General features: G+C 46.9%; 1 protein-coding gene across 1 annotated transcript in view; it reads left to right on the forward strand.

The window, feature by feature from the left end:
- sh2d7 (SH2 domain containing 7) overlaps positions 1-5,650 on the forward strand; it is a 7,645-nt gene extending 1,995 nt beyond the window's left edge. Inside the window, exons 2-6 of the mRNA XM_090221981.1 lie at positions 939-1,028; positions 1,325-1,493; positions 2,832-3,170; positions 3,382-4,482; positions 5,430-5,650. Coding sequence (XP_090078107.1) covers positions 939-1,028; positions 1,325-1,493; positions 2,832-3,170; positions 3,382-4,482; positions 5,430-5,474 — 1,744 coding nt within the window. The 3' untranslated portion in view covers positions 5,475-5,650. The remainder of the gene's footprint in view (positions 1-938; positions 1,029-1,324; positions 1,494-2,831; positions 3,171-3,381; positions 4,483-5,429) is intronic.
- Positions 5,651-15,991: the final 10,341 nt, after the last annotated feature.

The following is a 15,991-nucleotide window of genomic DNA, read 5'->3' on the forward strand; positions in this document are numbered from 1 at the left end:
GTGGTTAGAGTGGAGGGGTGGCAGGTAGACTAGTGGTTAGAGTGGAGGGGAGGCAGGTAGACTAGTGGTTAGAGTGGAGTGGCGGCAGGTAGACTAGTGGTTAGAGTGGAGGGGAGGCAGGTAGACTAGTGGTTAGAGTGGAGGGGTGGCAGGTAGACTAGTGGTTAGAGTGGAGGGGTGGCAGGTAGACTAGTGGTTAGAGTGGAGGGGCGGCAGGTAGCCTAGTGGTTAGAGTGGAGGGGTGGCAGGTAGACTAGTGGTTAGAGTGGAGGGGCGGCAGGTAGCCTAGTGGTTAGAATGGAGGGGCGGCAGGTAGCCTAGTGGTTAGAGCGTTGAGAGAGAGAGAATGAGGGAGAGAGAGAGAGAGAGAGAGGGAGAGAGAGAGAGAGAATGCGGGAGAGAGAGAGAGGGAGAGAGAGAGGGAATGAGGGAGAGAGAGAGAGAGAGAGAGAGAGGGAGAGAGAGGGAGAGAGAGAGAGAATGAGGGAGAGAGAGGGGAGAGAGCGGGAGAGAGAGAGAATGAGGGAGAGAGAGAATGAGGGAGAGAGAGAGAGAGAGATAAAGAGGGAGAGAGAGAATGAGGGAGAGAGAGAGAGAGAGAGAGAGAGAGAGATAAAGAGGGAGAGACAGAGAGAGAGAGAGAGAGAGAGAGAGAGAGAGAGAGAGAGAGAGAGAGAGAGAGAGAGAGAGATAAAGAGGGAGAGGGAGAGACAGAGAGACAGAGAGACAGAGAGAGAGAGAGGGAAAGAGAGAGAGACAGAGAGAGACATAGAGAGAGAGAGAGAGAGAGAGAGAGACAGAGAGACAGAGAGAGAGAGAGGGAAAGAGATAAAGATAAAACAATATGTAACAATGTGCTCTACAGTGTATTAAAGCTAATTTCCCTGTGAAATCAGTTGACAGCGTATTCTGTCCTCTACTTCCTCCCTTCCTGTCAGGGAAGCAGAGGATCAGCTGAGAGACAAGCCTCTGGGATGTTTTCTCATCAGACTCAGTGACAAAGCCGTAGGATACATCCTCTCATACAAGTGATTCCTCGTACTGGTTTGGTTACCTAAAGACACTTCATAACAAAACATTAACATATCATTTCATTCCTTTAAATGTGCAGCTTAGCCTACAGTGGGTTGGGAAAGGTTTAAAAGATTGCAATTGCATGTGTTTTTTTTTTTCTTTCCAGAAGGTTCTGTTCAATAGAAGGAATGAACAGGAAGTCTATTTAGTTTGCTCACACACTGTTACACCAGAACAAGGTTTGTAGTCAGTATTGTGTCTTCTCATGCCGTCACGTCTCATCTTCACTAAACCTGTACTCTTCCTCAAGAGGACAAGATCGCTGCCGCCATTTTGTGATCAACCAGGACCAAGCTGGACTGTTCGCTATCTCCGGGGACGACCAGCCTCACCACAGCCTCACGGAACTGATAGAGCACTACAGAGTCCATCCCATCCAGCCCTTTGGAGAGTCCCTCACCTCTACGTACTGTTGTCAGGTAGGAGAACCAATAACATGACAGAGTCCCTCACCTCTACGTACTGTTGTCAGGTAGGAGAACCAATAACATGACAGAGTCCCTCACCTCTACATACTGTTGTCAGGTAGGAGGTTGTATCTTCTCATGCCATCCCAGTCTATCTGTGTTGTATCTTCTCATGCCATCCCAGTCTATCTGTGTTGTATCTTCTCATGCCATCCCAGTCTATCTGTGTTGTATCTTCTCATGCCATACCAGTCTATCTGTGTTGTATCTTCTCATGCCATCCCAGTCTATCTGTGTTGTATCTTCTCATGCCACCCCAGTCTATCTGTGTTGTATCTTCTCATGCCACCCCAGTCTATCTGTGGTCTGTGTTGTATCTTCTCATGCCATCCCAGTCTATCTGTGTTGTATCTTCTCATGCCATCCCAGTCTATCTGTGTTGTATCTTCTCATGACACCCCAGTCTATCTGTGTTGTATCTTCTCATGCCATCCCAGTCTATCTGTGATGTATCTTCTCATGCCATCCCAGTCTATCTGTGTTGTATCTTCTCATGCCATCCCAGTCTATCTGTGTTGTATCTTCTCATGCCATCCCAGTCTATCTGTGTTGTATCTTCTCATGCCATACCAGTCTATCTGTGTTGTATCTTCTCATGCCATCCCAGTCTATCTGTGTTGTATCTTCTCATGCCATCCCAGTCTATCTGTGTTGTATCTTCTCATGACATCCCAGTCTATCTGTGTTGTATCTTCTCATGCCATCCCAGTCTATCTGTGTTGTATCTTCTCATGACATCCCAGTCTATCTGTGTTGTATCTTCTCATGCCATCCCAGTCTATCTGTGTTGTATCTTCTCATGCCATCCCAGTCTATCTGTGTTGTATCTTCTCATGACATCCCAGTCTATCTGTGTTGTATCTTCTCATGCCATCCCAGTCTATCTGTGTTGTATCTTCTCATGCCATCCCAGTCTATCTGTGTTGTATCTTCTCATGCCACCCCAGTCTATCTCTGGTCTGTGTTGTATCTTCTCATGCCATCCCAGTCTATCTGTGTTGTATCTTCTCATGCCACCCCAGTCTATCTCTGGTCTGTGTTGTATCTTCTCATGCCATCCCAGTCTATCTGTGTTGTATCTTCTCATGCCACCCCAGTCTATCTCTGGTCTGTGTTGTATCTTCTCATGCCATCCCAGTCTATCTGTGATGTATCTTCTCATGACACCCCAGTCTATCTGTGTTGTATCTTCTCATGACACCCCAGTCTATCTGTGTTGTATCTTCTCATGACACCCCAGTCTATCTGTGTGCTGTGTTCACCCCAGTCTATCTGTGTGCTGTGTTTTAGTCAAGCTCAGGAGAGCTGTATGATGTGGTGCAGTTAGAGGCCAAAGAGAAGAAGAAGACCGGTGGGGTCAGTGTCCGAGCCCTGAGAAGTTACTGGGACCAGCAGAACGAACAGAAGAATGACCAACACCAACAGAATGACCATCACAATGACCCACGGAATGACCCACGGAATGACCCACGGAACGACCCACGGAACGACCCACGGAACGAGCAGCACCAATGGAATGACCTGCCGCCAACTAGGCAGCCCCCTGCAGTGCCACCCGTGCTGCCGCCCAAAACCAACAACAGGAAGTTGACATCAACAGTATCCATTGGCAGGAAGTCCCTCCCACAGGTACAGTAGGCTAGCGCGCTACGATGGCTGAAGTCAGGTTATAGGCGGTGACGTAATGACATGGTATTACCCGACAGGGTCATGACCTGTGGCGTAGGAAACATTTCCAGTGGTATTAGTTCATCTTCCGGTGACCTTTAACCTCAGCACATTTCATACAGAAATATTCTATGAGTAAAAACCCAATGTATTTCCTGTGTTCTGTCTTTAGCAAGCAGTACCTCCAGTCCCAAGGCGAGGCCCACCTCTGACCCACTCTCTGAGTGGAACCTTGTCTGACAAGAGCACGTCTCAAACCCAATACGCTGAGATACATCATGACCAAACCAAGACCAAATATCACGGTCAAACCCAATACGCTGAGATACATGCTAACCACAACAAGACCACATCTCACAGTCAAACCCAATACGCTGAGATACATGCTAACCACAACAAGACCACATCTCACAGTCAAACCCAATACGCTGAGATACATGCTAACCACAACAAGACCACATCTCACATTCAAACCCAATACGCTGAGATACATGCTAACCACAACAAGACCACATCTCACTTTCAAACCCAATATGCAGAAATACATAATGACCAAACCAAGACCAAATATCACGGTCAAACCCAATACGCAGAAATACACACGAACCAGAACAAAGTGGAGAGACTGGCCAGTACTGGGAGTCTGAACCAGAGGAGGAGCACCGGTCCCTGGTCCTTCAACAACACCTCCACAGCAGCAGGAGGAGTCATGTACTCTGAGCTGACCCTGCCAGATGGACGAAGCCGCTCTCTACCCCGCCTGGACGACGCCACGGAGGAGGAGGAGGAGGAGGAGGAGGGGTACTCCGACAGGATAACCATCCCTTGCTTCCCCAACACCTCTCACTCCCCCAATCCCCCCAAGAGGGTCACCTGCCACGCCTACTCTCTTCAGGAGCCCAGGGAAAGCCCCCGGCCACGGATCCACGGTGTACCACAAAGCCTGGATCAGCTGAGCACCAACCCACTGTACCAGGCCTCTGTCGGGCTTGGTGAGGGCCGCGACACCCCCTGGAAGGTACCACAGAGGCAGAGAGAAGGGGACCGTGGCAGAAATCCCCAGGATCAGACTACCCAACAGGAGGAGAGTATGTATGCAGAGGTTCCAGAGGGGCCATCTCCTCCCCGTCATCTGATTACTGACAACACCTATGAGCAGATCCCAGGGGACGGTGGCCTAAATGGGACACAAAGCACAGCCACAGACCAGGAGGGAAACACCTATGAGATGCTGGAGAACCTGAAGTCCAAGGAGTCTACTTGGGGCAAGAAGGTAAAAGAACTACTGAAATAGTCCTTGAGTATCTAGATACACAAAATTATTATCACGATGTTATGCAAAATGAAAAGATTCTTACATAAATATATACAGTCCAGGTAACTGGTATAAAGGAACCACTCAAGTGTAACTGTGAACGACAACATACTGTATGTGTTCCTACCAACTACTGACTGTACTCACTGCAGACATACACGTAACTGGCAAAATAAAGGAACCACTCGAGTGTAACTGTGAACGACAACATACTTACTGTATGTGTTCCTACAACTACTGACTGCACTCACTGCAGGCATACACGTAACTGGCAAAATAAAGGAAACACTCGAGTAAATGAGGGATTCAACATATATGGAAAGCAGCAGGTGCTTGCTTCTACACAGGTGTGGTTCCTTAGTTAATTAACAATTAACATCCCATCATGCTTAGGGTCATGTATAAAAATGCCCAGTTGTCCATTATTTTGGTTACCGTGGATAGAAGAAGAGATCTCAGTGACTTTCGGATCTCAGTGGCTCTCAAATGGAGCATGAGGGGTTTAAAGGTGTGTGTGTGTGTGTGTGTGTGTGTGTGTGTGTGTCTCAGTCACCAGATCTCAACCCTAAGGGGGTTTAAAATTGTTTGTGTGTGTGTGTGTGTGTGTGTGTGTGTGTGTGTGTGTGTGTGTGTGTGTGTGTGTGTGTGTGTGTGTGTGTGTGTGTGTGTCTCAGTCACCAGATCTCAACCCAATTGAACACTTCTGGGAGATTCTGGAGTGGCGACTGAGACCAGCGTTTTCCACCACCATCAACAAAACACCAAATGATGGAATTTATGTAGAAAATAGTAAAAATAAAGATAAACCCTTGAATGAGTAGGTGTGTCCAACCTTTTGACTGGTACTGTATATACCCACACTGTATAATGATAAAATATATTCTATTGATTCTGTTGTTATGCAGAATATCACATGGAGAAAATTATTCCCTGAATACAAGAAGAAATAGCAGCACCCTGCAGATTCAGCAACAAACCAATCAGCACCCTGCAGATTCAGCAACAAACCAATCAGCACCCTGCAGATACAGCAACAAACCAATCAGCACCCTGCAGATTCAGCAACAAACCAATCAGCACCCTGCAGATTCAGCAACAAACCAATCAGCGCCCTGCAGATTCAGCAGGAAGACAATTCATTGGTCAATGTTATTGTATTTAGGAAATGTGTAGACTGGTGTTATCTCTGTGTTAAATGTGTTTTATTAGCAAATATAAATTACATGCATTTTCCCTTATATCCACATTGATTGTACTTGGAAATTGAAACTCAATCTGTCTTGAGCAGAGAGAGAGAGATAAACTAGTGAAGCTATACACTGAGTGTACAAAACATGATTGAGTTGCATCCCCTTTTAACCCTCAGAACAGCCTCAATTCATCGGGGCGTGGACTCTACAAGGTGTTGAAAGCCTTCCACAGGGACTCTACAAGGTGTTGAAAGCCTTCCACAGGGACTCTACAAGGTGTCAAAAGCCTTCCACAGGGTCTCTACAAGGTGTTGAAAGCCTTCCACAGGGTCTCTACAAGGTGTTGAAAGCCTTCCACAGGGTCTCTACAAGGTGTTGAAAGCCTTCCACAGGGACTCTACAAGGTGTTGAAAGCCTTCTACAGGGTCTCTACAAGGTGTTGAAAGCCTTCCACAGGGACTCTACAAGGTGTTGAAAGCCTTCCACAGGGTCTCTACAAGGTGTTGAAAGCCTTCCACAGGGACTCTACAAGGTGTTGAAAGCCTTCCACAGGGTCTCTACAAGGTGTTGAAAGCCTTCCACAGGGTCTCTACAAGGTGTTGAAAGCCTTCCACAGGGTCTCTACAAGGTGTTGAAAGCCTTCCACAGGGACTCTACAAGGTGTTGAAAGCCTTCCACAGGGACTCTACAAGGTGTTGAAAGCCTTCCACAGGGACTCTACAAGGTGTTGAAAGCCTTCCACAGGGACTCTACAAGGTGTTGAAAGCCTTCCACAGGGTCTCTACAAGGTGTTGAAAGCCTTCCACAGGGATTCTGGCCCATGTTGACTCCAATGCTTCCAACAGTTGTGTCAAGTTGGCTGGATGTCCTTTGGGTGGTGGACCGTTCTTGATACACACAGGGAAACTGTTGAGAGTGAAAAACCCAGCAACGTTGCAGTTCTTGACACACTCAAACTGGTGCGCCTGGCACCTACTATCATACCCTGTTCAAAGGCACTTATATATTTTGCCTTGCCCGTTCACCCTCTGAATGGCACACATACACAATCCATGTCTCTATTGTGTCAAGACTTTAAAATCCGTCATTAACATGACTCCTCCCCTTCACCTAAGACTGACTGAAGTGGATTTAACCTGTCTCTTCCCCTTCACCTAAGACTGACTGAAGTGGATTTAACATGACTCCTCCCCTTCACCTAAGACTGACTGAAGTGGATTTAACCTGTCTCCTCCCCTTCACCTAAGACTGACTGAAGTGGATTTAACATGACTCCTCCCCTTCACCTAAGACTGATTGAAGTGGATTTAACCTGACTCTTCCCCTTCACCTAAGACTGACTGAAGTGGATTTAACATGACTCCTCCCCTTCACCTAAGACTGATTGAAGTGGATTTAACCTGACTCCTCCCCTTCACCTAAGACTGATTGAAGTGGATTTAACCTGACTCCTCCCCTTCACCTAAGACTGACTGAAGTGGATTTAACATGACTCCTCCCCTTCACCTAAGACTGACTGAAGTGGATTTAACCTGTCTCTTCCCCTTCACCTAAGACTGACTGAAGTGGATTTAACATGACTCCTCCCCTTCACCTAAGACTGACTGAAGTGGATTTAACATGACTCCTCCCCTTCACCTAAGACTGATTGAAGTGGATTTAACCTGACTCCTCCCCTTCACCTAAGACTGACTGAAGTGGATTTAACCTGTCTCCTCCCCTTCACCTAAGACTGACTGAAGTGGATTTAACATGACTCCTCCCCTTCACCTAAGACTGACTGAAGTGGATTTAACCTGTCTCCTCCCCTTCACCTAAGACTGACTGAAGTGGATTTAACCTGACTCCTCCCCTTCACCTAAGACTGACTGAAGTGGATTTAACATGACTCCTCCCCTTCACCTAAGACTGATTGAAGTGGATTTAACCTGACTCCTCCCCTTCACCTAAGACTGACTGAAGTGGATTTAACCTGACTCCTCCCCTTCACCTAAGACTGACTGAAGTGGATTTAACATGACTCCTCCCCTTCACCTAAGACTGATTGAAGTGGATTTAACCTGACTCCTCCCCTTCACCTAAGACTGACTGAAGTGGATTTAACATGACTCCTCCCCTTCACCTAAGACTGACTGAAGTGGATTTAACCTGACTCCTCCCCTTCACCTAAGACTGACTGAAGTGGATTTAACCTGACTCCTCCCCTTCACCTAAGACTGACTGAAGTGGATTTAACCTGACTCCTCCCCTTCACCTAAGACTGACTGAAGTGGATTTAACCTGACTCCTCCCCTTCACCTAAGACTGACTGAAGTGGATTTAACAAGAGACATTAAAAAGGGATCGTATCTTTCACCTGGATTCACCTGGTCAGTCTGTGTCACAGTAGTATGTATGGAGGGTCTATGGAGGGTCTATGGATGGTTGATGTATTCTGATAGAGGACATTAGAGTAGTGTCTATGGAGGGTCTATGGAGGGTATATGGAGGGTATATGGAGGGTTTAGGGATGGTTGATGTATTCTGATAGAGGACATTACAGTAGTGTCTATGGAGGGTCTATGGAGGGTATATGGAGGGTATATGGAGGGTTTAGGGATGGTTGATGTATTCTGATAGAGGACATTACAGTAGTATGTATGGAGGGTCTATGGAAGGTTGATGTATTCTGATAGAGGACATTACAGTAGTGTCTATGGAGGGTCTATGGAGGGTATATGGAGGGTATATGGAGGGTTTAGGGATGGTTGATGTATTCTGATAGAGGACATTACAGTAGTATGTATGGAGGGTCTATGGAAGGTCTATGGAAGTTTGATGTATTCTGATAGAGGACATTACAGTAGTGTCTATGGGTCTATGGAGGGTCTATGGAGGGTTTAGGGATGGTTGATGTATTCTGATAGAGGACATTACAGTAGTATGTATGGAGGGTCTATGGAAGGTCTATGGAAGTTTGATGTATTCTGATAGAGGACATTACAGTAGTGTCTATGGAGGGTCTATGGAGGGTATATGGAGGGTATATGGAGGGTTTAGGTATGGTTGGTGTATTCTGATAGAGGACATTACAGTAGTGTCTATGGGTATATGGAGGGTCTATGGAGGGTATATGGAGGGTTTAGGGAGGGATATTAAAGGCACATAAACCTCAGTGAGAGAGTTCAGATGTTAGACTATACTGTATAATACTACTTCCTGTTTATGGAACCTCTCTGTACTGTATAATACTACTTCCTGTTTATGGAACCCCTCTGTACTGTATAATACTACTTCTTGTTTATGGAACCTCTGTACTGTATCATACTACTTCCTGTTTATGGAACCTCTGTACTGTATAATACTACTTCCTGTTTATGGAACCTCTCTGTACTGTATAATACTACTTCCTGTTTATGGAACCTCTCTGTACTGTATAATACTACTTCCTGTTTATGGAACCCCTCTGTACTGTATAATACTACTTCCTGTTTATGGAACCTCTCTGTACTGTATAATACTACTTCCTGTTTATGGAAGCCCTCTGTACTGTATAATACTACTTCCTGTTTATGGACCTGTTTATGCAACTCCTCTGTACTGTATAATACTACTTCCTGTTTATGGAACCTCTGTACTGTATAATACTACTTCCTGTTTATGGAACCTCTCTGTACTGTATAATACTACTTCTTGTTTATGGAACCCCTCTGTACTGTATAATACTACTTCCTGTTTATGGAACCCCTCTGTACTGTATAATACTACTTCCTGTTTATGGAACCCCTCTGTACTGTATAATACTACTTCCTGTTTATGGAACCCCTCTGTACTGCATAATACTACTTCCTGTTTATGGAACCTCTCTGTACTGTATAATACTACTTCCTGTTTATGGAACCTCTCTGTACTGTATAATACTACTTCCTGTTTATGGAACCTCTCTGTACTGTATAATACTACTTCCTGTTTATGGAACCTCTCTGTACTGTATAATACTACTTCCTGTTTATGGAACCTCTCTGTACTGTATAATACTACTTCCTGTTTATGGAACCTCTCTGTACTGTATAATACTACTTCCTGTTTATGGAACCTCTCTGTACTGTATAATACTACTTCCTGTTTATAGAACCTCTGTACTGTATAATACTACTTCCTGTTTATGGAACCTCTCTGTACTGTATAATACTACTTCCTGTTTATGGACCTCTCTGTACTGTATAATACTACTTCCTGTTTATGGAACCTCTCTGTATTGTATAATACTACTTCTGTTTATGGAACCTCTCTGTACTGTATAATACTACTTCCTGTACTGTATAATACTACTTCCTGTTTATGGAACCCCGCTGTATAATTTTATCCATTGGAATAGTTACACCACTTGAATTCTGATTAAAGTACCATACTCATAACGACCATCGCAACATGACATTATTCCCAGATGTTTTGACGTTGTCATGTAAAATTATGTCTTTAATAAATGATTGTCATTTGGGTTATGAAGATAATGTCACAACAAGCCAGCTAGTACATTATGTACTGATGATGTTCTATGCCAGATTTCACCCCACTGTTATTTGGTTAATCAGAAAACCAGACTTCAGCTCCTGCCAGATGCTGTCCGGCGCTGGGCCGTTAGGTCAGGTGTAATTGTGAGTTAACGGTTGTAGACATGGTTAAGTGGACTAGAGCTAATAGTGCTGGCTGGACCCAGAGCTAAATGTCAAGCAGAAATGACTGGACTTTATCTCTGCTCCACACCAACTGTTTAATGTGTTCCCATCCCAGCACTTAGAGCAGGCCGGGGAGAATGACTTCCTGCTGAACGGGCCGTCCCAAATGGTACCCTATTCCCTATATAGTGCACTACTTTATATCAGAGCCCTATGGCACCCTATTCCCTATATAGTGCACTACTTTATATCAGAGCCCTATGGCACCCTATTCCCTATATAGTGCACTACTTTATATCAGAGCCCTATGGCACCCTATTCCCTATATATATATAGTGCACTACTTTCGAACAGGACACATTGGGGTATGTCTTGTGAATAAAGTAGTGCACTATATAATATGGAATAGGGTGCCATAGGGCTCTGATATAAAATAGTGCACTACGTAGGGACTAGGGTGCCGTTTGGGAATTAGCCGAGGTCTGGATCTGGACATCTGGATAACAGAGATCATAGTTTCACGAAGGTACTGATCCATTTGATTCCATCTCTCTCTCTCTCTCTCTCTCTCTCTCTCTCTCTCTCTCTCTCTCTCTCTCTCTCTCTCTCTCTCTCTCTCTCTCAGAGTAGTGACTCAGATACAGTTTAAAATGCTCCATCAGCAAAAACATGGAACAGCCCCCTGTTGTACGGGGATATACGAGACAGAGACAGCAGTCATTTCAGTTCAACACCACTCCAGGGGTTAGGGTATACGACACCAGGAAGTGGTACCTGTATTATGCTGTAGTGACGTAACAGGACCAGGAAGTGGTACCTATATTATGTTGTAGTGACGTAACAGGACCAGGAAGTGGTACCTGTATTATGGTGTAGTGATGTAACAGGACCAGGAAGTGGTACCTGTATTATGATGTAGTGATGTAACAGGACCAGAAAGTGGTACCTGTATTATGTTGTAGTGACGTAACAGGACCAGGAAGTGGTGCCTGTATTATGTTGTAGTGATGTAACAGGACCAGGAAGTGGTACCTGTATTATGTTGTAGTGACGTAACAGAACCAGGAAGTGGTACCTGTATTATGATGTAGTGATGTAACAGAACCAGGAAGTGGTACCTGTATTATGGTGTAGTGATGTAACAGAACCAGGAAGTGGTACCTGTATTATGTTGTAGTGACGTAACAGAACCAGGAAGTGGTACCTGTATTATGATGTAGTGATGTAACAGAACCAGGAAGTGGTACCTGTATTATGGTGTAGTGATGTAACAGGAGAAACCCTCATGGAGATTAAGGTTTTAAATAGTAAGTGTTGAAATCTGATTCCTCCCCCCCAGGAGTTCTTGGCCAGGCTGAGAGAGGGGGGTGACAGCAGGCTGAGAGATATTACAACGGCCTTTAGGCACAACCCCCCCCCCTCCTAATTCAATTGAGCCCCGTATGCACCTCTCTGCTTCTCTGTACCAGACCTGGGTTCAAGTACTATTCCAATATGATCATTTCTAATACATTACCTGGGCTTCAATGAGCTTGCCTGTCACAATGGAACCAATAGAAGAGCCTGCAAAAGTCCTAACCTAACCCATCTGGAACTTAATAATGGCTAAATCCAATGCTAAATGTATTTCAAAGACTTTTGAATAGTATGTAAACCCATATCTGCTCTGCGCTGGTCTCTGATTGGCTAAGGTCCAGTGGAACGACGAGAGGCAAGGTAGGTCTGTCTATAACTCGTTACTCTGACAGGCCTCTCGGACTGCATGTCCCCCCCCCCCCCCCCCCCCCCCGGGGAGACGCAGCCTGCATGCCCAGGTACGGAGAGGTCCGGGACACTGTAATGAAAGTAGTAAATTAAAAAAGGTCAAAGTTGAATCGGTCACCCGTCTTAAGGCCACAGTAGTTGGCTATGGTAACAGTGGCCATGGTGGGGTGTTGGACGGAGGCAGGGAGGAGGAGGAGGAGGAGGAAGGGAGGGATGATAGTGGCCACGGTGGGGTGTTGGACGGAGGCAGGGAGGAGGAGGAGGAAGAGGAGGAGGAGGAGGAAGGAGGGATGATAGTGGCCACGGTGGGGTGTTGGACGGAGGCAGGGAGGAGGAGGAGGAAGGGAGGGATGATAGTGGCCACGGTGGGGTGTTGGACGGAGGTAGGGAGGAGGAGGAGGAGGAAGGGGAGGGATGATAGTGGCCACGGTGGGGTGTTGGACGGAGGCAGGGAGGAGGAGGAGGAAGAGGAGGAAGGGAGAGATGATAGTGGCCACGGTGGGGTGTTGGACGGAGGCAGGGAGGAGGAGGAGGAGGAAGGGAGGGATGATAGTGGCCACGGTGGGGTGTTGGACGGAGGCAGGGAGGAGGAGGAGGAAGGGAGGGATGATAGTGGCCACGGTGGGGTGTTGGACGGAGGTAGGGAGGAGGAGGAGGAGGAAGGGGAGGGATGATAGTGGCCACGGTGGGGTGTTGGACGGAGGCAGAGAGGAGGAGGAGGAAGAGGAGGAAGGGAGGGATGATAGTGGCCACGGTGGGGTGTTGGACGGAGGCAGGGAGGAGGAGGAGGAGGAAGGGAGGGATGATAGTGGCCACGGTGGGGTGTTGGACGGAGGCAGGGAGGAGGAGGAGGAGGAGGAGGAGGAGGAGGAGGAGGAGGAGGAAGGGAAGGATGATAGTGGCCACGGTGGGGTGTTGGACGGAGGCAGGGAGGAGGAGGAGGAGGAGGAGAAGGAGGAAGGGAGGGATGATAGTGGCCACGGTGGGGTGTTGGACGGAGGCAGGGAGGAGGAGGAGGAGTAGGAGGAAGGGAGGGATGATAGTGGCCACGGTGGGGTGTTGGACGGAGGCAGGGAGGAGGAGGAGGAGGAAGGGAGGGATGATAGTGGCCACGGTGAGGTGTTGGACGGAGGCAAGGAGGAGGAGGAGGAGGAGGAGGAAGGGAGGGATGATAGTGGCCATGGTGGGGTGTTGGACGAAGGCAGGGAGGAGGAGGAGGAGGAAGGGAGGGATGATAGTGGCCACGGTGGGGTGTTGGACGGAGGTAGGGAGGAGGAGGAGGAGGAGGAGGAGGAGGAGGAGGAAGGGAGGGATGATAGTGGCCACGGTGGGGTGTTGGACGGAGGCAGGGAGGAGGAGGAGGAAAAGGAGGGGAGGGATGATAGCTGTTAAAAGATGGAGTGTGACAAAACAGATAACTCGGCGCTGTCTTGCCAAGACAGACAACTTGACAACAGCTTAGATACTGTAGGGAAGTCATGAAGAAATTAATTAAAGCTCCTCTCTTTACTAAAGAGACTCAGCCATAGAGGACAGGACACAGAGAGGACAGGACACAGAGAGGACAGGACACAGAGAGGACAGGACATAGAGAGGACAGGACATAGAGAGGACAGGACATAGAGAGGACAGGACACAGAGAGGACAGGACACAGAGAGGACAGGACACAGAGAGGACAGGACATAGAAAGGACAGGACATAGAGAGGACAGGACATAGAGAGGACAGGACATAGAGAGGACAGGACACAGAGAGGACATTACATAGAGAGGACAGGACACAGAGAGGACAGGACACCGACAGGACAGGACATAGAGAGGATAGGACACAGAGAGGACAGGACACAGAGAGGACAGGACACAGAGAGGACAGGACACAGAGAGGACAGGACATAGAAAGGACAGGACATAGAGAGGACAGGACATAGAGAGGACAGGACACAGAGAGGACAGGACACAGAGAGGACAGGACATAGAGAGGACAGGACATAGAGAGGACAGGACACAGAGAGGACAGGACACAGAGCGGACAGGACACAGAGAGGACAGGACATAGAGAGGACAGGACATAGAGAGGACAGGACACAGAGAGGACAGGACATAGAGAGGACAGGACACAGAGAGGACAGGACACAGAGAGGACAGGACACATTATCAGGTTAGGAGTAAAGTGGCATAAACACAGAGTAACCTAATCACAATACCCACGACAGACCTCTTTTAGAGCAGGGCGCCAATAGATGGAGCACATCTGACTGTAATACAATCACAATGCATTCAGGAAGGTGATGGCTGAAACTGAAGCTTAGAAACAGCACTTCCCAGAGGCTTCATGCCCGGTTAGAGACTGAGGGGGCTGAGGAGGCATGTGTGCCCTTCAGTTTGATCCTTTCGAAGTTTACAAATGATATAATACAAGATCTGGTTCAAAGAGACATTTGAAGGAGAAGCAGGCCTACTAATGGATTGCTGATAGATCTGGTTCAAAGAGACATTTGAAGGAGAAGCAGGCCTACTAATGGATTGCTGATAGATCTGGTTCAAAGAGACATTTGAAGGAGAAGCAGGCCTACTAATGGATTGCTGATAGATCTGGTTCATATAGACATTTGAAGGAGAAGCAGGCCTACTAATGGATTGCTGATAGATCTGGTTCATAGAAACGTTTGAAGGAGAAGCAGGCCTACTAATGGATTGCTGATAGATCTGGTTCATAGAGACATTTGAAGGAGAAGCAGGCCTACTAATGGATTGCTGATAGATCTGGTTCAAAGAGACATTTGAAGGAGAAGCAGGCCTACTAATGGATTACTGATAGATCTGGTTCATAGAGACATTTGAAGGAGAAGCAGGCCTACTAATGGATTGCTGATAGATCTGGTTCATAGAAACATTTGAAGGAGAAGCAGGCCTACTAATGGATTGCTGATAGATCTGGTTCATAGAGACATTTGAAGGAGCAGCAGGCCTACTAATGGATTGCTGATAGATCTGGTTCAAAGAGACATTTGAAGGAGAAGCAGGCCTACTAATGGATTGCTGATAGATCTGGTTCAAAGAGACATTTGAAGGAGAAGCAGGCCTACTAATGAATTGCTGATAGATCTGGTTCATATAGACATTTGAAGGAGAAGCAGGCCTACTAATGGATTGCTGATAGATCTGGTTCAAAGAGACATTTGAAGGAGAAGCAGGCCTACTAATGGATTGCTGATAGATCTGGTTCATAGAGACATTTGAAGGAGAAGCAGGCCTACTAATGGATTGCTGATAGATCTGGTTCATAGAGACATTTGAAGGAGAAGCAGACCTACTAACAGAGGGCTGATAGATGTTAGATGAATAGAAGGATATTGAAATCGGTCATGAGTGTCTAGACTGGTCCCAGATATGTTTGTTCTATTTGGCAAGAGAGCAGAGACAGACTGGGACCCAGGCTACATGAGTCCACGGATAACACCCAGGCTACATGAGTCCACGGATAACACCCAGGCTACATGAGTCCACAGATAACACCCAGGCTACATGAGTCCACGGATAACACCCAGGCTACATGATAACACCCAGGCTACATGAGTCCACGGATAACACCCAGGCTACATGATAACACCCAGGCTACATGAGTCCACTGATAACACCCAGGCTACATGAGTTCACGGATAACACCCAGGCCACACGATAACACCCAGGCTACATGATAACACCCAGGCTACATGAGTCTACGGATAACACCCAGGCTACATGATAACACCCAGGCTACATGATAACACCCAGGATACATGATAACACCCGGGCTACATGATAACACCCAGGATACATGAGTCTACGGATAACACCCAGGCTACATGAGTCCACG

This window comes from Oncorhynchus mykiss, chromosome 26 (assembly GCF_057628025.1).
Source record: "Oncorhynchus mykiss isolate SJ-2025 chromosome 26, ASM5762802v1, whole genome shotgun sequence".
Classification (NCBI taxonomy): domain Eukaryota; kingdom Metazoa; phylum Chordata; class Actinopteri; order Salmoniformes; family Salmonidae; genus Oncorhynchus; species Oncorhynchus mykiss.